The sequence below is a fragment of the Canis lupus genome, chromosome 18 (assembly GCF_003254725.2).
Source record: "Canis lupus dingo isolate Sandy chromosome 18, ASM325472v2, whole genome shotgun sequence".
NCBI lineage: Eukaryota > Metazoa > Chordata > Mammalia > Carnivora > Canidae > Canis > Canis lupus.
In genome coordinates this window covers 50,612,976-50,639,457 of record NC_064260.1, presented here as the reverse complement: position 1 = coordinate 50,639,457, position 26,482 = coordinate 50,612,976, and the positions used below count along the sequence as shown (strand labels likewise).

Below are 26,482 nucleotides of genomic sequence, written 5' to 3'. Positions count from 1 at the left end.
GGAGATAAGACACCAAAGAAGGAAGTGCTTAGCTGTTGGTAAGTAAACCTTAAAAGCTGAATTGAGCATTTTATTACTGCTCCTGTTTTGTCTAATTTGTCAGTGCCAACAGGGGAAAACTTAGTACTCTTTTTCTTAGTCCTTCAGGGCTTGTTCTTTAAGAGCTGAGCCTGCTGGTTTCATTCAGTCCTATCCAACATGTTGAATTGTTCCTACTCCATTATGTAGCGAGATGAGAACTCTTAATTTCACTATGTAAGAAATGTTAAAACCAGATGTGAGAGTCTGGAGCTTCCTTATATAGAACTTCAGACTTAACTATCATCCAGGCTGCTGCAAGAGGAAGGGAGATAGTTTTTACCCACTGGCTTGAGCTGGAGTAGGGTCTTCTGATTTATTTATAGAGTTGAAATGGTTTGAAGAGCAGGTTTTAGTAGTGAACAAAGACGTTTTTCCTGGAAAGCCTGGGAACTAAGATGCCAAAAAAATGTTTCCTGTAGAGTTTCCCTATGGTACCATCTATAAAATGCGAGGCCCGGTGAAGACTGGGAACTAGATTTCGAATATATACCTCAATTTCGAAAGAAAAAAGTTTTATGGAATGAAACTAATATGAGGTTTTAGGATTATGTATTTAATCAATTCATTTTCCTCTTGTTTTTTAATATCTGAAATTTGAATGCATTTTGATATCCATAGTTTAATTAGCACTGTGGTTTTAGTGATACGTAAAGTAATGATACAACTTAAAGTCAGTGACATTTTGTATTAAATGAAATACGGTTATATTGCATGAGCACAAGTGTATCTGTAAGCTATATATATATATATATATATATTTTTTTTTTTTTTTTTTAGGACTTTATTTATTCATGAGAGAGAGAGAGGCAGAGACACACAGGTAGAGGGAGAAGCGGGCTTCACGCAGGGAGCCCGATGTGGGACTTGATCCCGGGACTCCAGGATCACGCCCTGGGCTGAAGGCAGGTGCTAAACCGCTGAGCCATCCAGGAATCCCCTGTAAGCTATATTCTTAAAGGTGGAATGGCATTTTGCATTTTGGTACAGGTCAGATTGTTCTCAAAAGTTACTACAATTGAGGAGCACCTTGGATGGCTCAGTCCATTATGCATCTGGTTCTTGGTTTTGGCTCAGGTTATGATCCCAGGGTTGTGGGATTGAGCCCGGCATTGGGCTCCATGCTGAACGAGTCTGCTCAGGATTCTTGCTCTCCTTCACCTTTTGCCCCTCCTTCCCTCTCTAAAATAAAATAAATAGAATCCTTAGGGATCCCTGGGTGGCGCAGCGGTTTAGCACCTGCCCTTGGCCCAGGGCTCGATCCTGGAGACCCGGGATCGAATCCCATGTCGGGCTCCCGGTGCATGGAGCCTGCTTCTCCCTCTGCCTATGTCTCTGCCCCCCACCCCTCTCTGTGACTATCATAAATAAATAAAAATTAAAAAATATATATATAATCCTTAAAAAAAGTTATTACAGTTTATATCCCAACAAGTTATGAAAATCTTTTCTTAAATCCTAATGCAGTGTATGTGTTGATCTTTCCCAACCTAATAGTGTAAAATGATAGCTTATAAATATAGTATCTGTTTATATGAGTGAGGTAGATCATCTTTATATTTTTAACAGTCATTTGTATTTCCGTTTTTTTTTTTTTTTTAATTTCTATATGATAGTCACAGAGAGAGAGGCAGAGACACAGGCAGAGGGAGAAGCAGGCTCCATGCACCGGGAGCCCGACTTGGGATTCGATCTGGGTCTCCAGGATCGCGCCCTGGGCCAAAGGCAGGCACTAAACCACTGCGCCACCCAGGGATCTCTATTTCCATTTTTTTGTATTCTTAGTCCTTACCTTTCTAAAATCCAGTATTGGTTTTATTTGTGGAAGCAATGTATAAATTAAGGAAATTAATTTGGTGATCTGAGTTGCTAGTGTTTTTTCCAGTTTGTCATTTCATGATGATTTTGCCATGTAGAAAAATTAAATGTGTGGTAATTGAATTTCCAGCCTTTTCTTCTAGCACTTGAGGATTTTGCATCATACTTGGGATTTCTGCACTTGAAGAAAGTAAGAAAATTCTTTTTTTTCCAGGTATTTTTACGGTTTCATTTTTTAAGTTTAGAATTTTTTTTTTTTAAGATTTATTTATTTATTCATTCAGAGAGAGAGGCAGAGACACAGGCAGAGGGAGAAGCAGGCTCTATGCAGGGAGCCCGACATGGGACTCGATCCTGGGTCTCCAGGATCACACCCTGGGCTGCAGGCGGTGCTAAACTGCTGCGCCACCGTGGCTGCCCTAAGTTTAGAATTTTAATCTACTTGGAATTTGTTATAAAGTGTGAGGTAAATCTCTAACCTTTTTTTTTCCTAGATGGCCACTCAGTTGGGGAACAAATAGAAACAAATCTCAATTTAATTGCAGTGGAACAAAAAGGGATGAAAATGATGCTATTTGAACATCATATCTCCTGTTCTGATTATAAGAAGGAAACCATTTTAGCACCCTTTTTGAAGAAAGCGGAATGAACAGGACATTGGATACCTCCTACCTACTCTTATAAGCCCCTGTTTATGCAGGGAGGAACTATTGCCTTAGATTAATTATTAAATCGTAGTCTCTAGGGGTTGGCCGGTGGCAAAATCAACTCTTGTGAATCTATGCTCAGAGTGCTTAAAGTATGTAGTCTTTACTTTATGGAGTGTTAATCAGATTGGTTGCAGTTGGCATGCCTGGCATGCCTGTCCTTCAGGATTCATTCAGTAGTAGTCAACCTACAGAACTTGATGAAGAACTGGTGTTGCTCCCCAATCCATTTGTGGCAATGCCCAGGGGCTTCCCTATCAGATTTGGGCCTACAGGGACTTGCCTTGGCTTGTAATCATGATGGATGAGACTGATTTTTCTCTCGTAACTGTTTCTTCTGTTATTACACTGTTCGTAGCTCTGAGAGAAAGCCTGCATACCAATTTAGGGACAGACATGTAAGTTTTAACCCCTTAACTTTAGAAATTTTCTTTGGCAAATTATACTCATTGGCAATCTAAGAATTTACTTGGAGTCTTTAAAATGTTCTCATATTTGGTGAAAGGGCTTATTTGATTTGGCTGCTCAAGCTCCACCTGTGTATTGGTATGTTTGGCTTAGTCTTCTATTCACTTTGTTAGGAGCCCGATGTGGGACTCGATCCCAGGACCACACTCTGAGCTGAAAGGCAGACACTCAACCACTGAGCCACCCAGGTGTCCCACTAAAACAGTTTCTTGAAAGAAATTTCCTTTTGGCTTTAGTGTTGGATATCTTTTAAGAAGTGGAAGTGAATAAGAAATCTGGTAATATTTTCCCCCTTCACCAAGGGGAAATGGGTAAATCACATCAGTGGTGTACCAACTGATGTGGAAGGGTGTCTTGGTTTTCTCTGGTTTGGAGACTGTCCTTCCAAAATGCCAGCCTCTTTCATTTTTAAAAATTCACTTCCTTTTCTTATGTTAGCTATCTTGTGTCTTTCTTTTCTTTTTTTTTAAATTTATTCATGAGAAAGGCAGAGGCAGAGGGAGAAGCAGGCTCCATGCAGGGAGACTGATGTGGGACTCGATACCAGGACCGCAGGATCAGGCCCTGAGCCAAAGGCAGATACCCAACTCCTGAGCCACCCAGGTAGTCCCATCTTGTGTCTTTCCAGATTGCTTTCTTCAAAGTTTCAACCCTCTGATCCCACTGGAACTTCTGATTCATTGATCCAACTTTTCATTGTCCCTCACCCTCTTATATTCTCACCACTTTCCCCAACTTGAAAAACATACCAGTCATTATCATTTCTTTGTCTACATCATTTTCTTTACAAGCCCTGGGGCTACTCAGTCCCCCAGCATCATCATACACACTTGGCAGTAAGTACTGCATCCCAGGTCATATCCAGTTCATCTGTTCACAGTCACTTGATTGATGAGGCTGAAGGTGATGGAGGAAAAGTTTCACTTTGAATGATCGTTAGCCTGACTTGTGTAGACTATGGTTCTGCCAAGAGATCAGGAGGAGTACAGTTCCCTAGTCCGTTGCTGTCTCTTTTCACTTCCTCTCTTAGGCTCACTCAGCTACTGGCCTACTTCATTCTTACTGAGAAAACAATCAGAAGGGAATTCAGCCTTCTTTTTTTTTTTTTTAAATAGTTATTTATTTATTTATGATAGTCACAGAGAGAGAGAGAGAGGCAGAGACATAGGCAGAGGGAGAAGCAGGCTCCATGTACCAGGAGCCCGACGTGGGATTCAATCCCGGGTCCCCAGGATCGCGCCCTGGGCCAAAGGCAGGCGCCAAACCGCTGCGCCACCCAGGGATCCCAGGAATTCAGCCTTCTCATCACACCTGTTCCCCTCTAGCATCTGCAGCCACATCACATTCCCTCTGGTTAGTTTCTTTTACCTAGGGCCAGTGCCCTACTTAACACCTTAGGGCCAGCTTGCTGCTGCAGTTCTTTGCTTCTTATATCTGGTTTTCCTGTTTACTGAATCAGTCTTACTAGCATTATAAATATTGTTATTCCCACTAAAAACTTTCCCTTGCTCGTTAACACCACTTCATTTCTGCTGTTTTTTTTTTTTTTTTTTTTTTTTTTTTTTTTTTTTTTTTTAAGATTTATTCATGAGAGACAGGCAGAGAGAGAAGCAGGCTTCCTGCGAGGAGCTGGATAGGGAACTCGATCCCAGGACCCCGGGATCACCACCTGAGCCAAAGGCAGATGCTCAACCACTGGGACACCAACGTACCCCTCTTCACTCTGTTTTGTAGCGAAACTCTTCAAAAGCATTTTCTATGGTTTCTGTCTCCAATTTCCATTGAAATTGATTTCCATTGAAATTGATTTCCATTTTCTCTTAAGCCCTTTTTATTTTTATTTTTTTTTTAAAGATTTTATCTGACATGGAGTGAGCAAGTGAGCAGTGGGCAGAGGGAGAGGGACAAGTAGACTCCCTGCTGAGCAGGTAGCCCAACACGGGACTCCATCCCAAGATTCCAGGCAGATGTTAAACTGACTGAGCCACCCACGTGCCCTGTCTTAAACCCTCTTTTTTTTTTTTTAAACCCTCTTTAATCAGATGTTCACTTCTACCATTCCACAGGAAAATTGCTTGTGATTTTATGTTGCTAAGTCACGTGGTCAGTTTCTTTTACCTGAAAAGAAGAAGGCTTCTTGTTCATGTCACATGCCCATTGTGGTGGTGTGGTGGTTCCTCTTTGTGTTAGTTCTCATGACTCAAGGATTGACAGTGAACATAGTGAATTGGGTGTTAAGAAATAGCTTTGTATTAAAAAAGGGAAGACTTGAATATAGAGTGTTAGGAGAGCTAGAGTACTGTATGTATGTGCAGATTACTGTGATAAATAGGGTGCCAAGCCTTATTGAGAAACTTGAGATTTGAGCAGATTTGAATGAGATAAGAGCCAAACAGACTTCTAGTATTCTAAGCGGAGAGAACAGCTTGAGTAAGGGCCCCAAGGTGGGATTGTAGCTGGCCTGTTTTAACAGGCCGGTAGGGGGAAGAATGGAGTGACAGGGAGAGAGTAGTAGGAGAGGAGGTTAGATCTTTAAATGATGGGGTAGTTCACGTAGGTCTGTTTGGCCTTTACTCTTGAAATAGTATTGTTTTTAAGCAGGGGAGTATGGTGTGATGCACCTTTTATAAAGAAAAAAATGGCTTTACCGAGGTACTCTTTCCTTTTTTTTTTTTTTTTTTTTTTTAAGATTTTATTTATTCATGAGAGAGAGAGAGGCAGAGACACAGGCAGAAGGAGAAGCAGGCCATGCACAGAGCCTGATTGGGGACTCCATCCTGAGACTCCAGGATCACACCCTGGGCTGAAGGCGGCCGGCGCTAAACTGCTGAGCCACCGAGGTGTCCCTAGGTACTCATGTCCATGAAATAAGAGTACAGATTTTTTAAGAGTACAGTTTGACACATTGATAAATCACAAGATGAACATTTTTTCACCCCAAAAGGCCCTGTGCTGATTTGCAGTTAATCCCTTCAACCCCTGGTCCTTATCTACTTCTATCTTTGGTATTAGTATTTTGACAAAATTGATTACTTTCTGTTCCTGAACAATTAATTTGACTTGCAGGACATAACACCTGGTTTTTCTACCTTTTCAATTTCCTCTGCTAATTTTTTCTCTTTCTGACCTCTTGATGTTAGAGGCTCCATAGTTCAGCTCTGAGTCTTTAGTAATCCTGTGGATTCAGATGCCATGTGAATATTAGTATTCCCAAGTTCAATCTCTGGTCCAAGTCTTCCAAATTTCAGATTCATACCCTGTTTGATATTTTGATATCAAAAATTTGATATTTTTGCTTGAGCATCTGATATTTCAAAACTTGTGTAAATTTGATCTTCTGACAGGTATCCTTTTCCACAATCACTCCTCTTATACCCTTCCCTCATCTCAGTTGATGGAGACCCCATCCTTCAGTTATCCTGGCCAAGAACTGGATTATACTCACATTCAGTCCATTAGGAATCTTGCTGGTTTTACTTCTCACAGTCTTCCAGACTTTTGGCCCTCTAGTAAGAGCCACTGTCCTCTCTTACCTGTATTTCCTAAAGTTCTTTCCCAGTTGATCTCACTGCTTCTACATCATCTACTGTCTACACAGTACAGCAACCAGAATGCTCCTTTTTAAAATTTTATTATTGCCATTATTTGATTTAAGTAGGCTCCATCCCCAATGTGGGGCTTGAACTTACAACTCAGAGATCAAGAGTTCCATGCTCTATTGACTGAGCTATGCAAGTTCCCCTTAGAGTGATGCATTTATTTATTTACTTTATTTTAAAAAGATTTTTATTTGTTCATGAGAGAGAGAGAGGCAGAGACACAGGCAGAGAGACAAATAGCTCCATGCAGGGAGCCCAACATGGGACATGATCCCGGGACTCCAGAATCACACCCTGAGCCAAAGGGAGGTACTCAACCACTGAGACACCCAGGCGTCCTGAGTGATGCTTTTCAAATGGAAATCACATAATGTCTTAGACCCCACCTCTTTAATCCCCCTACTGCAGCTAGAGGCTCTTCCTTTCAAATTTAGAATCCAGTGCAAAGTTTGTAAAGTCCTGCATGATCTGCCCTACTCATCTTTGAGTACTCTTTGTCCTACTCCTTGTCCTACTCCTTTGCTCCCTTGGCTTCATCCATACCATATGCTGAACATTTTACAGCCAGGCCCCTTCTCCCTTAGCGTTTACATTTGTGGTTCTCTAGATATTCCTTATAATCCTCCCATTTTTGTAAATGGCAGATTTGGGTTTTCAAGGTGAAAAGGAAGCTGGTAAGTTTTCAGGGCAGTAAAAATGAAGCTAGGGGCTGTATTCTCTCTTTTCTCCATGCTTATTTTAGTGGTATTGCCAATTCCCTTGGCCTTACCTACCATCTATATTCTGAAGATTCCCAAATGTTCATCTCCAGCTCCCTACTTTCTTCTCTATGCTCCAGCAGGCTGTCCACAAGGCAATGAAAGTTTGAGATTTGAATTTATTCCTATGGTTTCCTCTAATTTGGATAACTGCTGGTCTTTCCAGAAAGGTATATGGAATTTTTCTTTGAGGACAGTCAGTGGTCCTTGGTACATGCTTTTGAAATTCTGTGGCTATTCCTTGGTCTAGAGGGAAGGGATCAGAAAAGATGAGAAAAACTTAATTCTCACAAGTGGTGGTGGGGAAAGACTTCTTGATGTTGCTATTGAAACATAGGTTGGGTTTTTTTATGTGCCAGAAATGTGCTGAGGTCTTCATGTGAAATCACCATACCCCTTCCTTTCTTTTTGTTTCTTTTAATTTTCTGTGTATATTACCTACGGTGGATGCCAAATCTGGAGGTCTCCAGAATTCTCCTGGACCCTCTTCAATTTATACTCTTTCTGGGTCAGTATTTCTCAATCACTGGTGATTTCCGCTCCTTGTTCCCCACCCTCTGCTGGGACAGTTTGGCAGTGTGAAGTTTTTACTTGTCTCAACTGGGGGGATGCTACTGGCATGTAGTGTAGAGTCCAGGGATGCTGCCACGCATCCTACAGTGCATAGGAAAGAATTCCAATTCCTTACCACAAAGAATTACCTAGCTCTAGATGTCAGAAGTGCCAAGGTTGAAACCCTGTTCTAGGCAATTTTAATCAATTCCTTTCGTTTTGCATACTAACTAAAGTTGTGCTCTCCAGTAGGATAGCCACAGACCTATAGGGTTCTGTGAGTATAAAATTCCCATGGAGTTTCAAAAGCCTAGTACGAAAAATAATGATCATTCACATTTAAATGATCATTATATCAAATTATATGAAATAATATATTGGATCTGTTGGGTTAAATAAAATAATTTTACCTGTTTCTTTTTACTTTTCTAAATGTGGCTATTAGAATTTTTCAAATTACAGTTGACCCTTGAACAATATGCATTTGAACTATGTGGATTCATCTATATGTGGGTTTTTTCCAGTAAATACAGTGTAATGCTATAAATGTGTTTTCTCGTCCATATGATTTTAATATTTTCCTAGCTTTATTGTAAGGATACAGTATATAATGTGTAAAACATACAGTATATATTAATCAACTGTTTCGTGTTATCAGGCTTCCAGTCAACAGTAAGCTATTAGTGAAGTTTTTTGGCAATTAAAAGTTATATGTGGCTTTTTGGCTACACTGAAGGTCGGTGCCCTGACCTCCATATTGTTCAGTATGTAGGGTCAACTACATATGTAGCTTGCATTTGTGGCTCACATTATGTTTTTGTTGGATTATGCTGATCTGGATGAAGACTGAAATTTACTTCTCTTGTCCTAGACCTGTCTTCTGTGCTCAAAGTTCAGGGATCCAGAGACATACATAGGGTTCTTTTTCTTGGTTGTCTTTTTTTTTAAGATTTATTTTTTAAGAATTTATTTGTTTTAGGGATCCCTGGGTGGCGCAGCGGTTTGGCGCCTGCCTTTGGCCCAGGGCGCGATCCTGGAGACCCGGGATCGAATCCCACATCGGGCTCCTGGTGCGTGGAGCCTGCTTCTCCCTCTGCCTGTGTCTCTGCCTCTCTCTCTTTCTCTCTGTGTGACTATCATAAATAAATAAAAATTTAAAAAAAAAAATTAAAAAAAAAAAAAAAAAAGAATTTATTTGTTTTAAAGATTTTATTTATTTATTTGAGAGCACAAATAGCGGAGCAGCAGGCAGAGGGAAAAGGAGCAGGCTCTCCACTGAGCAGGGAGCCTGATGGGGGGCTTGATCGCAGGACCTGGGATCACAACCTGAGCCAAAGGCAGATGGTCAACCATTGAGCCACCCAGGTGTGTTGTCCCTGTTCCCCCCCCCCCCGCCCCGCCCTTTAAGATTTATTTTTAGGGAGAGCATGTGCAAGTTGGGGGAGGGGCAGATGGGGAGAGAATCTTCAAGCAGAAACCCCCCACCCCATCATAGAGCCCAAAGGAGGGGACACCTTGATTCCAGGACCCCAAGATCATGACCTGAGCCAAAATCAACCAAAGCTCAACCAACTTAGCCACCCAGATGCCCTTTCACCCATCTTTTTCTAACCACTCTGCCCTGCCTTTCAGGTCCTAGTTCACCAAACACTCCCTCCCTCAGGTCCTTCTTTCTATTTGGAAGGATTTTCCCCCTTGGCCACTTTTGAGCTAATTTCTTATCCTTAATATCTTAGCTTCAAGTCCTCCTAGTAGACACCCCCTCCCATTTTTCCTTACCCATGTATTTGGTACTTAACCCACTATTTTGCTTATTTAACATTTTCTTCACAAAACTGAAAGGTGATCAAGGAATTTTCCCCCATGCCAGGCGACAGCGCCTGATACATAACAGGCATTTAATAGTAAGTATGTAAACTATCATTTGAATTATGTGTTCCTCTGGAGAACATAATACCTTCTGCCCTTATCCCCATTCATTGCCTTAGCAGTCCTAGTCATTCAAGAAATGAGTGTCCTCATAGAACCAGGACACGAGCTCTATCTACCCTTCGGGTTCTGGCTTCCTTGTGGGGCCCAGGGATCTGTGCCTGTCTAATGAAGCCTGGCTTGCCCAGCCCTTTTTAGTGCAGTGTGATTCCAGATGGGAAGCATACCAGCACCAGTGTGATTCCCACAGTATTGGCCAGTTGCCTTGGATGACCTTGTTTAAAATTTCATTGTGTCTGTAAGGAGAGGTACAGTTCACACAGCCACTGAAGTATCCTGGCCACACCTCAACATGGAGGGAGTATGATACCTTTGGAGGGGAAAGCCCTTTCCCTAACCACTCATTTTCCTAATTCACATGGCCACTGCCCTGCTTCAGAGATACCAGAGCCAAGGGCAGTGCAGGACCACCATTACTGTGGCAGTCAGGTTCACCTTGCCAAATGAAGAAGCTTATTAAAAACCTTCCATTGGGATCCCTGGGTGGCGCAGCGGTTTAGCGCCTGCCTTTGGCCCAGGGCGCGATCCTGGAGACCCGGGATCGAATTCCACGTCGGGCTCCCGGTGCATGGAGCCTGCTTCTCCCTCTGCCTATGTCTCTGCCTCTCTCTCTCTCTCTCTCTGTGTGACTATCATAAATAAAAAAATAAAATAAAAAAAAAACCTTCCATTGTATCTCCTCCATGTAGATAGGGTTTTCCCTAAGACTGCTGGATCCCTTTGCCAGCTGCTCCTCTCCAGTAACTTCTTACTGTGGCTTTCTGCTATAGAGAACAAGCACTAGGTATCAGAAAGCTTTCCCTCAGCATGTGTTTGTTGGTGGTGGGGGGTGTTGGGGAGGGGTGGCCCAAGTCATTTAAACTTTTAAACCTCTATTGCTTTAATTACCAGGGCAGCCAAGAATGCTACCTCGTGGGGTTCTTGTGGACTAGCAGAGATGTTGGATAAATCATCAGATCTGGGCCCTTGTATAGTTTGAATTTGGCTGGGACCTTTAAAGGACTTGGAAAACTAAGGCACTACTGATTTAAATAATCTCACCAGACTTTAGCTTCTCCTCTGTTCCTGGGGCTAATCTGATATTTCTGGTACTTCAGTTCTCTTCAGCAGGAGAACATAGCCCAGATCTTAAAAGCCCTGAAGACGGGTTATTCTGACAAGTTGACAGCTTTTCCTAGTAATGCATTTTTATCTCTCTTTTCCTCCGAAATCTCCTAGGGCAGGAGACTGTTTGAGGACTACATTTGTGAGACAAATCCTGACAAGCCATGAAGTCCATCCTGGGCAAGCTGCTTCCTCTCTCTCTTTGGGCTGCCTTGTAGCCTCACAACCCTTTTTTGCGTTTCAGGCAAGCTCTGCACAGTGCATTGAGTGCTGAAGACCTGGTATCTTTTGTGACACGTTGTCTATCTCTACAAGGCTGCCACTGGCCTAAAAGGTGGAACAAAGCTTGGGCTATAGTAGGACTTCTGCCAAGTAGAAGCTGTGGCAGGTCTGTGTCTCCCCTACCACCCCAGGGAAGATGTTGCAGTAGAACCCAGGGAGTTCTCAAATACCACCTAGGGGAATCTGGATGCTTTTTTTCTGGGCATCAATATTTAAATCAGGCTAGGATTTATTTTGCTTTGTACTTGAAGTGTCTTACTGTGCTGCTGCTGTGTTTGGGTCTTGCTTGGGTGGACTGCTCAGGAAGAAATTCATGGAAATGGAAGACCTGGGATGTTCTTCATTCCCATCCCCCACCCTGAAGCTGGGCCAGGGATATCCCCTTGGCCTTCATTATCCCTCCATTTTCCCTGTCTCTGTAAACTGGTAAGTTTGTTTCAAAGGGGAGATGTCTTTTCTTTTTTCCCTTTTTTTTTTTTTTTTTTAAATTATTCATGAGAGAGAGAGGCAGAGACATAGGCCGAGGGAGAAGCAGGCTCCTTGTGGGGAGCCCGATATGGGACTCAATCCCAGGACCCTGGGATCATGACTTGAACCACTGAGCCACTCAGGTGCTCCAAGGGGAGAGGTCTTAAGTAAGGCACAAAGAATAAGCAGTAGAGTTTTGGTAGAACCACATAAATAATTGCCCTTCTCTGAACTCACACAGTACTTTTACATTTCTCCTAACAATTAACATTTTTGTCATACCATCCTCTCAGCTGAGACCTTATCTCATCTCCCCTGCCCCTCAGAGGTGCCTTGTGCAAAGCCCTTAGGGCCTGGCGAACAACAGGTGTTAAGCAAATGTTAGGGTAGGAGGGGTTCATGCAGTTATTTATGGGTTGATTAACCTCAGGGATTTAAACCCTACCCCTTTGGACTATCCCTAGAATCACATGCCTTTATGAATGAATGATCCTTTTCTTGTCTATAGGGTATTTTTTTTTTCCCCTTTAAAATGTCACTTTTTTTTTTTTGTCTTCATCATTAGGGGAGAGACCTCTGTTAAATATCCCATAAATTTCACATTTATATTGCTATTCATTTTTTTCCTTTCCAGAGTGATCTTTTAAGTGAATTTGATTCTTAAAGAGGTTGATTCTGTTACCCCCAAACTTAAAACTGCTTAATGGCTTCCAGTTAGTCTTTTAAGGTGAAGATGAAATTCCTAACACAGCCTTATAAGGCTCTAGTGAACTGTCCCTGTAACTTAACCTCTTCACATGCCTACTGCAGTTTATTCCTGCCACAGACTCCCTTTCTTGTTTCTCATGGATGCCATGGTCTTCTTGATCAGGGGCTTTCATATGCACTACTTTCTCACTTGGACATAACTGCCCCATTCCCTGTCCACCAAAGTCAGTCACTACTGTTTTCATAGCATCCTGTACTTGACCCTCCATGGTACATATCAGAGATGTAATTAAGGTTTGCTTCTCTGTTAGGAACCACATAGGCCTTCATTCATCACTCAAATCTTGGCTCATAGTAGGAATTCAAATCGTTGATGAATGAATTCAGGAGCTTTTTAGCGTTTTGAGAGGCCTCATGGGACTCTGAAATGGTCTATCATGAAACTTGGTCTTGTGAATAAAAGGGATTTATGCTCACAACATGCAATTTCTCCTGGTATTTTTTAAAAATAAATTTTATTTATTCATGAGAGAGAGAGAGAGAGACAGGGAGAAAGAGGGAGAAGCAAGCTCCATGCAGGGAGCCCGATGTGGGACTCGATCCGGGGTCTCCAGGATCATGCCCTGGGCTGAAGGCGGCGCTAAACCACTGAGCCACCCGGGCTGCCCAATTTCTCATGGTATTAATGGAGATTTAGAAATAAATACATTTGTTCCTACTCAACAGTTCTCTTTTTTTAAAAAAGATTTTCTTTATTCTTGAGAGACATAGAGGCAGAGACACAGGCAGAGGGAGAAGCAGGCTCCATGCAGGGAGCCTAACATGGGACTCAATCCTGGGACTCCAGGATCCCGTCCTAGGCTGAAGGTGGCGCTAAACTGCTGAGCCACCGGGGTTGCCCTCAACAGTCCTCTTACATTGGCTGAAAACTAGCCCCTTTCCCAGTGTTAACCTGTTTTTTGGGGGGAATGAAAGGGTTTTTTTTTTTTTTTTTTAAAGATTTGAGAGAGAATGAACAGGGGGAGAGGGTGAGGGAGAAGCAGACCCCCTGGTGAGCAGGGAAGCCTATGTAGGGCTTGACCTAGGACCCTGTGATAGTGACCTGAGCTAAAGGCAGACACTTAACCCACTGAGCCACCCACGTGCCCCATGTAAGTTTTTAAGGGAAAAATATTTTGTAGGATTTTTCCTTGCTCATAAGGGAACTTATTTTGCCATCTAAACTGCTGTCCAGTATAATAGCCACTAGCTACATACTGTGACTAAAAAAGTTTCTCAGCTTCACTAGCCAATTTAAGTACTATTTAATTGCTACATGTAGCTAATAGCTATCAATTGAGGACAGCACATATCTAGAACACTTCCAACATTGCCAAGTTTTATTGGAGAGAGCTGATGTGGAACTGTTCCTAGACTATTTTATCTTGCCAGCAAGACAGGAATCAAAGTATGTTAAACTTACATTAAAAGTGCTTATGTGCCTGTGAGCATGAGCGTGCACACACCCCCACCGAAGAGGACCTGAGATTTTGGTGAGGCCAACAAAACGTGTACATATTTCTTTATTCTGCCTGGTGCCTGGTACATCAATTATAAGGGAATCCCAGTACCTCTGCCTTTTCCTTCATGTAAAAGAGCCCTGCCTTTTTAGGGAATATTGAAGCTAACATGGGCCTTGTATACTTTTAACCTCTTCAGACTGTTATATCCTAACCCCCCAAAACCAGGAAAAATTTTGCTTCACTTGGGTTAGATTTTTTTTTTTTAAGTGGGCTTCAAGCCCAGCATGGAACCCATTGTGGAGCTTGAACTCACGACCCTGAGATCAAGACCTGAGCTGAGATCAAGACTTGGATGCTTGACTGAGCCACCTAGAAACCTCTGTCAGGATTATTTTAAATAGAAAATATGTGAGGGAGGGGCATCTGGGTGGCTCAGTGGTTGAGCATCTGCCTTTGGCTCAAGCTCCAGGGGAGTCCCACATTGGGCTCCCCACAGGGAGCCTGCTTCTCCCTCTATGTCTCTACCTCTCTCTCTCTCTCTCATGAATAAATAAATAAAATCTTTAAAAATAATTTAAAAAATACGTAGGAAATGCTATAAAGTTAGATTAAAATTCACAGAATTTACACATGAGCATTTCCACATAGGTTTCAATACAGAAAGCTTAAGTAGGATTGAGTCTATCACTAATCTTGCTTTTATGGAGACCTAAGCCATGATAAAATATAATGTTCATAAATCTCAAAAAAAATTCCGTAGACACGTTTAATTGCAGAATGTTGTTACTGCTAATCATTAACACCCCACTCTTCTGCTAAAAATATGACATGTTCTCCTTTGATCTCTCATAATGGTTATTCATTTTAGCCATAGTCTAAACCTAGCAAAATACTAGCACCACAGGAAGTGAGACCTCTTTAAGTAGTTCATAAGAGAATTTAATTGAACTTGTACTATGAAGTCATTGTTCATTGAATCAACCTGATAGGTCCATGGCAATATTGCAGTTTACCTTTTTCCTGATACCGGGGTTTTAACCTGGGTTTGCTAGCCTGTAAAGTGGAAAGAGTAGCTTTGATTATTTAGAAATTAATTAAGATTCTATTAATTAATAGAATTAAGGAACCTGACCACGAGCAGTAGCATACTTATCAATGTCTCAAGATTCTGGATAACTTTTCTCCACCCGTTGTTGAGGCCATATTACTTAGACCTCACTAAATCCTTCCTTTTACATCTAAATTTCAGGCATCTACTCATTTGAATTTTGTAGTTTGAGCACTACTAAGAATGAACCAGAAAATACTTGGTAAAGAACAGTCAACAAACACAAAAAGGTACTTAAGTGTTAGAAACGTTTATTTGTCAAAATATTAAAAAAAAAAAAAAAGTGGGAGGAGTGAAGTAAAACAAGGCTAAATTTCAGCTAATGCTGTACCACGATCACAGGTCAGACATAAAACAAAACAAACAAACAAAACAACAACCCCCACCCCCAAAACCCCAATGGTCCTAGCAGTTTCAGATTAGCTTCAATGTTAGAGTCCAGAGCTAACAGAAGAGTAAAAGGTCTCTTGCCACTACATGGTCATTTTAAAGGGAAAGGAGATGTTGCAGGTAGACAGGGAGAAGGGTTCAATTCCTAAGGAAAGCAAGATAAGAGGGGGTTCCACTGTACAGGAAAAAGGGGATGCCAGCATAATCCTTACCTAGGGCTGCTCAGAGGCTGAGAATGTAAGGAATGGAGTGAAAGGCTACAGAGACTAGTATCAAGAGGAAAGAAAAGTCAACTTAGAAGAATTAAATTAAGAAAGAAAACATAGTTGGTCACAAACTCCTTTGTTTACTGAAACATGAAGCAATGGAAACATCCCGGCAAGGGGGACCGCGCGGAGCAAGTTCTCATATATGACCGCAGCCCGAGGGTTCAGTCCGCAATTATCCTACCTGAAAGAGAGCACAACACAAGAGGCTTACACAATGCCTGGAGAGCAGCTTGGTTCCGAGTACAAGGGCCCTGGTCCCGTCCTGTATTCCAGGGGGAAAAGAACAAAGAACAAAACAAAACCAAGTCAGACTGGATCAAACTTATATCCCATATAATTACCAAGGAATCTACTTATAGCTACATATAAGAAGCAATCTATCTGCAAGACTGCTGTGTTGGTGATAAGATATATCTTTCTCATGTTCTAATCCATCTTTTAAGCAAGACAACCTCTGTGATACAAGGGTACTGTCCTTGCAACAAAGGGCAGACACATACTATAAAAAACCATAATTTAATTTTTTGCATCCAGAAAAAAGCAGATGATGTCAAGATCTCAAATATGGCCAACTGCACTACTCTAAATTTGTTTCATTTTATTCTTCCATAGTAAACAAGGTTTCAGAAATGACAATCAAAGGGTATCAGGGAACGGTTCAGTCACCCTCCAATATACCTACATGTCATTACTGTCACAGATTTAGAACCATAACTCCAGTAGTTCCCCTACTTGGTCAAACCTCCCTTACCAAATCAAAAGAAGAAATCCTAAAATTCTCTAATTCTTCCACTGATGATGGGAACTCCAGACACCAATGGCTGGGGGAAAAAAGAAGTTAACTCACACCAAGTTCCTCTACTTATTACAGACAAAGGGCCAAATCTTGGTCTTGATCTGTACCAACCGACTTCAAAAGTTGTGACGTTCTTGAATCAGTTCTGCTAGGGTGAGACCCAAATTCAGATCCCCAACAGTTCTGGAGTATTTCATCCTGGCAGCCTCATTAACATCAGGCTCCTGGGACTGCAACCAACTCAGGGTTATTCAGTCCATTTGAGGTTCACACCTGGAAGGTAAGTTTCTTTAAAAGTCATCACTAAAAAGAGGTTAGTTGAACAACCACTGCTTGCAGTCAAAATTCACTTTAAAATACCTTAGTGATACCCTTCTAAAGCTACAATATGCTAATTTAACTATGAAACACATTTGAGGAAAACAGAAGTTATCTGGTAGATACCACCTTTAGAGAAATATCCCACTTCGTGGTAGATCCAGCTGCATTAAAAATAAAAATTAAGGCAAACTACACAAGCTGTTAAGATTACGTACTTCATGCACATAAAGACACACTGCTACACAATGGTCTTAAGAGATCCGTTTTTGTCATAGTCATATAGGATATCATTTATCACAGGTTCAAAGCATTATTTGCTTCTCACTACATATAAGGGCAAATTCCCATTGCTTCATTTTCTTCTATATGTATATACCAATGGGATAAGTTAGGAACCCTGGAAACTGTTCAACAGCCCTCCCAATTCAAGTGATGCTCAATTTCAAGATACAAGGAAAACCATGAGAATAGAAAGTTGTCATGATGCCATTTCCACTCAAATGAAATTTATCTAGAAAATCCTACTAATTATTCTTGCCATTCCAACATCTTTGGTATACATTTTCTGAAGTAGGAAAAATTAAATTTCTGGGGTCATCACCAGTGGGATTTTATACATTTGGAAATTACCTGTTTTATCTAGTTCCTTATGTGTTCCCCTTGAACAAAAACCAAAACAAAAGTTGCTTGGAAGAAATGAGAAGTGTTTGGGACTCTAAATGTTAGTAACAGGCTATGCAGAAATATGGCTTCAAGAGCTCATGCATAAGGTGTCTGGACTACTAATAAGGAAAGGACTCCATGGGATAGTGGCACCAAAACATTTTGCTTTCAAGTGTCTTAGAACCAAACACCTATAGCTTATTGGACTTTATTTGGCTTATAGATCTACTATATTAGTTTCCTCTGATAAAGGCTAATGACCTAAGTAGTTATATTAGCAAGTGAGAAGTCTAAAGTTGTAGTTAAAATTCTCACTGTGACATTCATTATTAACTCCAGGACCCGTATTCTTCTGCTTACATCGCGACTTTTCCAATGAAGAGAGTTCTGGAGTCTGCCAAGGCTGAGTGAATTCTGACTACCTCTAAATTATCAGATGACTTCAAAGTACTTAACCTCTCTGAGCCTTCATTCTTTTCTCTGTAAAAGAGAAAATATTTTAAAGGCTTACTGTATAGATTAAATGATACAATGTACAAAGAGGGCACTCAACAAGTGTTCTCTTAACTATGTGTCTGTAACCCAAATTGCTTAATTAAATAATATCCTCACTAACGGAGTTTGTTGTTATTCTCTCTGAAGGAACAAGCTGGTTGGAGTCATAGACTAAAAAACCTCAACAGGCCAAATGAACCTCTGGCCTAAGCTAGAGAAATGCTTCACACTAATATGTAAATTTTTACTTCTTAGATACTGTCCTGACAGCAAACAGGTGGCTTTAGCCTCCTCTATGCAGCACTGATCTCTTTCAAGGTAACTATAGAGTCTTAACCACACCCACCCCACTCTCACCTCCAGTTTTTAAAAGGCTGAGTACCGCGCTCGGTCCACATACTGCTCCCGCTCATACCGGGCCATGTCATATAGAGAATTCCGTGCAGCTGCTGAAGCCTGAGACAGCTCACTCTCTGGCCCATAACCGTAGCCCTCTCCAACTGTGGGGAGCACAGCTGCAGCACGACGCAGGGGGCTCCTGTCCCTTCCATAATAGGAGGAAGTGTTGGCAGCGGCAGCAGCCATAGCAGCCGAAGTGGCAGCAGCACCTGAGTTCGGCAACAGGTGTCTGTCGTAGGGATCAACAGAAGTGGAGTTGAGGTGACTGGTCACAGCTGTGCTCTGGACTTGAGGCAGATGGGACATGGACTGCTCCGCGTAGTTGTACGCAGAAGCTGCTGCTGCCGCTGCCACTGCCTCATAAGAGCGGACCCGGTAACGCTTATAGTAGTCGAGTGCTCCATATGCATCGTTGTAATACATGGATTCCCCGTAGCCCATGGTGTAAGGCGTGCGCACTGCTCCATACTGTTCGTTATACTGCTCGGTAAAGTCCGCCACACGACCTGTACGATCTACTGGACACTCTTTTGACCAGTGCCCCTCTTTCCCACACCGATAGCAGCCACTCTGGTCTCCCATCCCAGGGGCAGTCCGAAGTCGGCTTGTGGATAACTGCACGTGCATCCTTTTGCCTTGAGGAAATAGATGTAAGAAGACTTATTATAACTCACTGGCATTCTTTAATCCTCCCAAAATCAAAGTAACTAGTTAGCATAAGACACACATACATACACACACTCCTGCAACCTATTTCAGCAATCCCCTCCAAAAGAAGTCAGAGTGAAGGTTTAATACAGATGAGAGAAAATTTGAATCCTCAGAGACCAGTCAATACTTTCTACTTTTATCAGGTAGCTTGATTCCCTCCTACTTCTGTCTCCACAACTTTCCCTTCCTTCCTCTGGCTCCCAACACAGAAACTGAAAAACTTCCCACTGCTAATACTGGTTATAACTGTAATGATTCAAGACCTGCCAATTTTCCCAAATAGCCAACAAAACCTCAGTTATGCCAGATTTGAAAAGTATCTTACCAACCTCTCACTGATTTACTCAGGGCAATATAGGGCCTCAGCAATTACTGTAGCTTAAAAACCACGGCAATCTTCTGTTCATCTTGTTTCCTCCAGCCATTTTTGCAGGTGTCACCAGAAGGCTATGTTGGATACACAAATCCTACCTGGCTCATCATCTGCTTCACCTTAGTACCTCTAGGAGTTATGTGACTCTCCAGATTTCAACCCCCCACCCATGTTTTTCAGCAAGGGCAAATCCGTGCCTACTGTGGAAAGAAAACTTGACCAAGGTCTCTCAACAGCAAGAATTAGATACTGAAGCAGTACTCATTTCTTAGAGACAGTGTGTTCCCAAATAATTCAGCATTTCATCCAGACATGTGGCTCACAATTCTTCATAGGGGATTATCTACTTGTTAGAAAAATGCATCATTTGCCTAAAAGCCTCTGGGCATCCATACAAACAAGCAACACCCATTCTTCAGGAAATGGCCAGCACTACAAACAGCTAAGAGAAGAAACAATCTTTGCCTTGGGCTTGTGTACCAGCAAGCCCAGGGGCCCTTACTGATGAAAGCATCCAAGGTCTTTAAAAGCAGTTTGAGGAAAGGAATATTCTTGGCAGTATTTAGTCCCAAACTGCCTAAGACTTTGGAGATCAAGTCAGTATTTCTCAAATTGTAGCCAAAAGGCAGCCATTACAGATGCAGAGAACAGGGGCTTCACATCACTCTTAAGGGCTGCTCAGAACAAATCCCCCCTCCGCAATCAGCAAGTTGCTCTCTCTTTAACAGACCTTGTTCTGGATGCAGCTATGCGATAGGAGGCCTCGTGCTCCACCATCCTGTTGGAAACAGCCCGATTCAGGACGGCAGCCAGAACAGCGCCATGCACTGACCCTGAGAGGGGAGCGGGTTAGTGCAGTAATAATCACTTTAGTCAAACTCCGTTCTGCCCGATGTCTAAGATTCCTACCACCCCAGTTTCTAGTAGTTGTCACCTCCAACTTAAAACCCTTTCTTTAGCAGAACAAAGATGCTCAGGTTTTTACTTCCCAGCTGCGAGCAGAGAGGGAGCATCCACCATCACCACTGATAGTCAACAATACCAAATGGCAGTAATTCTCTGCAGCATTTAGCTACCCATTGTTTTCAGAGATTTAAATACTCCTAACTCTACGAAGTTATTAAGGACCACATGCTAACTATGCTTAGAACAGAAACACATTTTTTTGCCCTAGTTTATATCCCAAATGTAGAGCTCCCTGATTTAGACTGGAAGACTAAGTTACTTGGTTTTCAAACATGCATGGTGACATTAACCTATGTGATAGACACAAACTGCTTCCATTCTGAAGTCGGAATAACCATGTCAATCTAAAAAGCCAATTCAGAGACCTAAAAGTACATTTTTTAAAAATTTCAATTTAATTTGCTTTTTACTTTTATAGATTCTGGCCCTGGTTTTGTTTTTCTTTTTTTTGAGAAACAAAACCCAGTGATTTTTCCTTGGTATTTGTTGCTACATCCAATCTTCATTCCTGTTTTATTGAAAAAACTCTTAAGTTTATAAACATCTATGTTTATAAGATGTTTATAATCTACCTCTGTAGCAGCTGTAAAAAAGATTCAGGTAAAAAAAAAATTTTAAATAGAACTAAAAAATCTGTAATAGAAGTATTTTTGCCACACAAAAATTTCCAAAGATTGTAACTAGGTTTTTAATTTAAATCCCCTGAAGTTATTAGAACTGAAAAATACTGTGCTTCTCTATTACCTTAAGGAACCAGGGCAAAGAAAATTGAAAGATTAAATTCTACCACTTTGCTACACTTGGAGAGGCCAAAGCTTAAAGATTTTATTAGACCTCCAAAGTTACTGAAATACACTGCCAACATTTCCCAGAAAACTAGCCTAATAGAAGTGTTTTCTTTTGAAAGCTGGAACAGATTATTAAAAATACTGAGAGATGGGCAGCTTGGGTCCCAAGTGCTGAGCTCCTCTCATGTGCCAGGATTCAGAGAAGGCTGGGGGTGTAGCTAATCCACAACAGGACTCCAGTTTAGTGCCCATTTACATATGGGGAGAAACAAGACACCTGAACTCTTATATACCATTCCCAACTCAGTTGCTTGAACTGTTACTTAGGAACAGCTTTTTGAATTAGGGTCTTCCAATGCAAACTGTTTGCTAATTCAACAGTGGTTCAGTTCACTGCTGCTTGTGGAGAGGAAACAGGTCTTGAAAGACCCAGGTTAACTCAGGTTCTGCTGCTTCCTTTTATAAGTCATAAATGCAGAAGCCTAATGGCACTATTAATAAATGTTCAAAAGATGTTCAAAGTGGCACTCTTAAAGGCCACCTTTGGTAGGAAACGACTAAAAAGGCTTTATCGACAAATGTGATCAATTGGTATCTAGATTATATTTTCTGTAAAACTGCAATATGTATCCCATGCTAAACTTTCTCTTGTCATCTGGAAAAAAACAGATATAAAAATGTCTGAATGTATAACTCAGAGTAGAGTGCTTTCTTCGGAGTAGATAAGCTAAGAACATGAAAACCAAATAAAGGATTCTTTTCCAATGATTACATTTTAAAGAATTTCATGGATCACTATTACTAAAACACCCACTCCTAGAATAATCAGACTTGCTTTATTAAAACACGCACTCTTCCCAAGCCAACTCCCCCAATTAAATGACTTATGCATGCATGCTTTTGCCCTTATCTTTTTATTCAATTGTATATTAAAAAGGTAAGGACATGCAGTATTACATTACCAGGACATCTTTGCAGTTTGTACCCGACTTTAATTGCAAATCTTTTTACATTTTGTTACCTGTCAAGAGAAAACCCCTATTTTCCCTCCACACACTGTCCATTCATGATCCCATCTCTATCAAGTGAAAATTAAGAATATTCTTAAAGCTGTATGAAGTGCAACAGCTTTCCAAAATAATAAAAGAAAAATATAAATAAGAGACGTAAGTGAGAAAAGCTATCACATTTTAAATAAACCTCTAACCGTAATAGAAACACACTCATTGTTCCAAACAACACTCACCTTTCATCATATAGTGCTTACTGTCAATACACTTTCACATCTATTACCTCATTCTAGCCTCACTACCATCCTGTGAGGGAGGTACTGCAGGGATCATTAATTCTATTTTATAAGCGGGGAAAATGAAGCACAGAGAGATTAAAACACTTGTCCAAAGTCACACAATTAGTTAATGGTAGCAAGTTATCTATAACTTTTACCCTCTGCTTTAGAGAGGAGCTAAAGGTCAAGACACCACTGGCTGAGGCCAGAGAGATCTGACACACTATTTGCAATCTACAGTACTTGCAAACTTTCTTACCCTTTTCTGTTAACTTTTCTTCTTCTCCCATTTCTTTTGTTTTCTAGGTTTAGCAGAGAACACTTAAGTATTTATTTCTCAATAAACCTTTTAGTGGCACTCAGAAAAAAATAGTGTTAACTTATGAACCTGAGAAGTGGCTATAAACGTGTGGGTCAAGATGATACTGTCAGCAAAAAACTTGTAGAACAGCGCTGCCCAACAGAACTTTCTAAGATTGATGGAAACGTTCTTATCTATACTAATAAAGTCACAAATAGTCTCATGTAACTTCTGAGTGCTTCAAATGTGTACAATACAACTGGAAAACTCAAAATTTATTTAATAGCCACATGTTGTCTAGGGGCTACTATATTAGCACAGTGGCAGAGTCTTCAGATAACCTTGAGGTATTAGTGATAACCTTTGTACCTTTATAATTGGTAAAATTATACAATACACACCACGCCACCTTTACTGGAACCTTTCAGAAGCAGGACCATCATTTCATTCAATCTAGTCTTTAAAATTTTTTCTTTTTTTACATTAGGGTTAAATAATAGTAGGTGGAGAATAGTCCAATGGCATGGGTTTTGGCCCTGCCTGTATAGTTCATAGACTGAACAAATTTGAGCATTCAAAAGTTACTTCCCCAAATTCAGGTTCACCATTCAGGTTTATAATATAGAGATCCCTCTAGATGTCTCTGTCCCTCTTTCCCACAACAACCTATCACATAAAGCAATAAAGAGTATAAACCCTAATCATTTAAACTCTCAAATATAAAGCTTCCTGGTCATAACAAAAGCAGGAGGTAATCCACAGACTTTTATCCCCACTTCTTTGAGGTACTTATTTGCCCAGATTAAACTTCCCACAGCACTCAAATGAATGAAGACTATGGGATAAAGTAACCCAGTTTGTGACTCTACACAGTTGTTGAACATTTTGGCAAATAAATCTGAAAAGGGAGTGTTTGCTTCTCCCAAGAGTAAACTGTGCTTAAATGTGGTAAACATGCAATCTTTCTATTATATCCAGTTAAAATAGAAAGGAAACCACCACCCTGACAGCCGCCTGGTCCTGTGTTCTTGTCTCTGTCTTGACCTAGACCCCACTACTCTGCCACCCAGACCCCAGAGCAGTTCACCTTGAAACTCTGTGTTGTCAAGGCCCCTGATGGCTTCCACTGCATCCTCTGCCCGCTCCATGTGTACGAAGGCATAATCTTTCACGATGTCACATTCGATGACTGGACCATACTCCTCAAACTTGGCCCGAAGCTCTTGGTTTGTACAGGTGGGACTGATGTTGCCCACGTGTAACTTGGTTGAGGCTTTGCTCTTATTCTTGCTGGCTTCCACGTTGATGTTCACCCCGTGCAGCTTGTAGTGGTGCAGGTTGCGTATGGCATCCTCCGCGGCCGTCTTGTCCTCTATGTGCACAAAGCCATAGTTCTTAATGATGTCACACTCCAGCACCTTCCCATACTGCTCGAAGAGTGAGCGGATCTCCTGCTCTGTGGCCTCCCGGGGCAGGTTTCCGATGAACAGCTTCACCATCCTGATAAGCGCCTGGGAGAGAAGAAATAAGATTTCCAAAAGTTAAGGGTGGAGTGGGAAATTTCAGGGCATTGCATTTTGGTCTAATCCTCCAAAGAAGTTCTTGGCACCTTCAAGATTCAAGATCTCACATAAACGTTATTATTTTTTTTTTCTTAATAGGAAGAAAAGGTTTGTACATAAGAGGTAGTGTGAGGTGTGTGACACCCAAACAGGAGGTCAGGGTCTGCATGCACTGCACCGTCTATTATCTCCGTGGAATGAGACGCATTTAAATAACAGAGTTGGCTGTTTTATGTCTTAAAATACTCTTTTTGGGGTGCAGGAAAGAGAAGAGCTCAAGAAGGGGGCAAGACGCATGTATTTTGAATGTCCCTGATAACGAGGTTTTGGAGGGAAATCGCTGTACCTCTCCTCCGTGCGGTATTACCCTCAAAAATACTCCAAGAATAAAGAGGCTTCCTCGGCCCCATCCCAGACCCTCAACGACCCAACCTCCAGCTCTTTCGCCCCAACAAAGACTCACTCGACCCCTGCCCCGCCCCCTCCGGAGACCCGGCCCCGCCTCCTCCCGTTGTCTTCAACGGACCTCCCGCAGCAAGAGAAACCCAAACCGTGGGCCGGCCCCGTCCGCTAGAGGCCCAGCCCGGCCCGCCCTCGGGCTCCCCGCACACCCCCACAAGACCCCCTCGCACCTCCGGGTGGCGGCGGCGGCGGCGGCGGCTCCCGCGTCAGAGAGAACCCTACAAAATGGCGACGGCCGCTCGAGCCTCGGCGCGACCGGGCCCTACCTCGCGCGCCAGCTCACGCACGCGCGAGTGCGCGCGGCCTCCTTCCCCTCCCCCTCGCGGGAGCCGGGCGACCAATCCCGCGGCCGCATACAAATGGCCGCCCCAGGCTAGGCTCCCAGCCGCCTCGACACGGGGGCGGGGCCAGCTGGTAACGGCGCCGCGGAGCCGAGGTCAGCCCGCCCCCAGTCCCGGCTGGCCAATCAGCACCCTGGAAGCGGGGGTGTCGGGGCTCAAGCGTCAGAAGGACTCCGGGCGCAACCACTACGGTGGTGTAATCAGGGTCCCGGGGAATTGCTAACATCACAATGGATCGTGCTGTTGGGCCAGTTAGGGCGGGAGGGGAGCTGATGACAAAGGGTTATCTCGCCGGGTCCTCTAAACGGGGGCTTTCTTAGCTGGCTGGCCAGCCTCTTTGGGAGCTTGGGTCAACATTTTAGAAACACAGAAGAGCCGCATTTTCAGCAAACGTAGTCAGTTTTTGTAGAGCTTTAAATATAACGATATTTTTCGCTGCAAGCATGTTATTCACTGGTGAGAAAACAGAACCAAAGATGGCAGAGCTGGGATAGTTCTAAGAAGCATTGTATCCTGGCTACATTTATCGGTCACATCTTGTTTGTGCGTGGATATATGTGGGCTCTTTCTCTCTCTTGTTAGAGCATTAGCTCTAATTGTATGTCCCTCGCAGTTCCTGGTCCGTGGTGAATATCCCAAAGGAATACTTAGTGCAGAGGCCCAGAGAAGTTCCTTGTTTAGGGCGGGGCGCGGGGACTGGGATGAGGAAGCGTCTCCAAATCCACACCAGCTGCTGGAGGTCTAGGCAACCTGGGCTCCAGGCACTTTCCGGCGTTCAAAATTCAGCTGTGGTCCACGGGCGCCTCCTAGTGGCAAAAGAAAAGCTATTAGATGGGTTAGTCACTGTCACCCTTGAACAAAGAAGGGACGTGTATAGAGATGGATGGACCCAGCTTATCTCTGAGTGGAGTATGCCAGGGTGGTTGTCAATCACCTTCTTCATTGTGGTGGCTCCATAGAAGCTTCTCTGATACCATCAGGCACAAATTCCCCAGGCTGCCCTCTTCCTCCCTAGCTACTTTGATATTTCTTTCACTGAATTTTTTTGGTTTCCCAGCCATTTCAGAAGAGGCACTGACTGTCCTTGCAATTTTAATACAATTCATGATTTCTCCCACCTAATTCTATCTACCTCTCCCCTTCCTTCCTCCCCTTGGTCATTTCCAGTTTCTCTCTACACCTAGACTTTTAAAACACGTATAGGGACCTCCTCACC

General features: G+C 42.3%; 2 protein-coding genes across 14 annotated transcripts in view; one reads left to right on the top strand and one right to left on the bottom strand.

The window, feature by feature from the left end:
* RBM14 (RNA binding motif protein 14) overlaps positions 1-18,195 on the top strand; it is a 45,473-nt gene extending 27,278 nt beyond the window's left edge. For 3 of the 5 annotated variants that reach the window (XM_035701604.2, XM_049096856.1, XM_049096855.1), the window contains exon 3: positions 17,920-18,195. In XM_035701604.2, the coding sequence (XP_035557497.1) occupies positions 17,920-17,987 (68 nt within the window). In that variant the 3' untranslated portion in view covers positions 17,988-18,195. Of the gene's footprint in view, positions 1-15,282; positions 15,372-17,919 lie in introns of all 5 variants that reach the window. The other 2 variants (XM_025445693.3, XM_035701605.2) reach the window with 1 other exon arrangement.
* On the bottom strand, positions 15,373-25,288 carry LOC112659203 (RNA-binding protein 4B). Of its 9 annotated transcripts, none has more exons than XR_007403729.1 (5): positions 25,096-25,288; positions 23,989-24,412; positions 20,289-20,391; positions 18,433-19,109; positions 15,373-15,981 (listed from the first exon to the last, which is right to left on the bottom strand). XR_007403729.1 is itself a non-coding variant. In XM_049096862.1 (4 exons), exons 2-3 carry the CDS (start codon positions 24,398-24,400, stop codon positions 18,442-18,444), a joined length of 1,080 nt encoding a protein of 359 aa, XP_048952819.1. In that variant the 5' UTR covers positions 24,401-24,412; positions 25,096-25,280; the 3' UTR covers positions 15,373-18,060; positions 18,433-18,441. The 9 variants fall into 9 exon arrangements, 4 of the variants coding, with proteins under 4 accessions (XP_048952819.1, XP_048952818.1, XP_048952817.1 ...); XR_007403724.1 differs by lacking the exon at positions 20,289-20,391 and adding an exon at positions 16,648-16,869 and having other exon boundaries at positions 15,373-16,062; positions 25,096-25,280; XR_007403727.1 differs by lacking the exon at positions 20,289-20,391 and adding an exon at positions 16,648-16,869 and having other exon boundaries at positions 25,096-25,280.
* Positions 25,289-26,482: the final 1,194 nt, after the last annotated feature.

What these genes read in the sequence shown, in the direction of transcription:
- LOC112659203 (XM_049096862.1), bottom strand. Translation starts at nt 24,400, where the DNA reads ATGGTGAAGCTGTTCATCGGAAACCTGCCCCGGGAGGCCACAGAGCAG. An exon ending in TGACAACACAGAGTTTCAAG is followed by an intron (nt 19,110 to 23,988) that starts GTGAACTGCTCT and finishes TATTTCCTCAAG; the next exon opens with GCAAAAGGATGCACGTGCAG.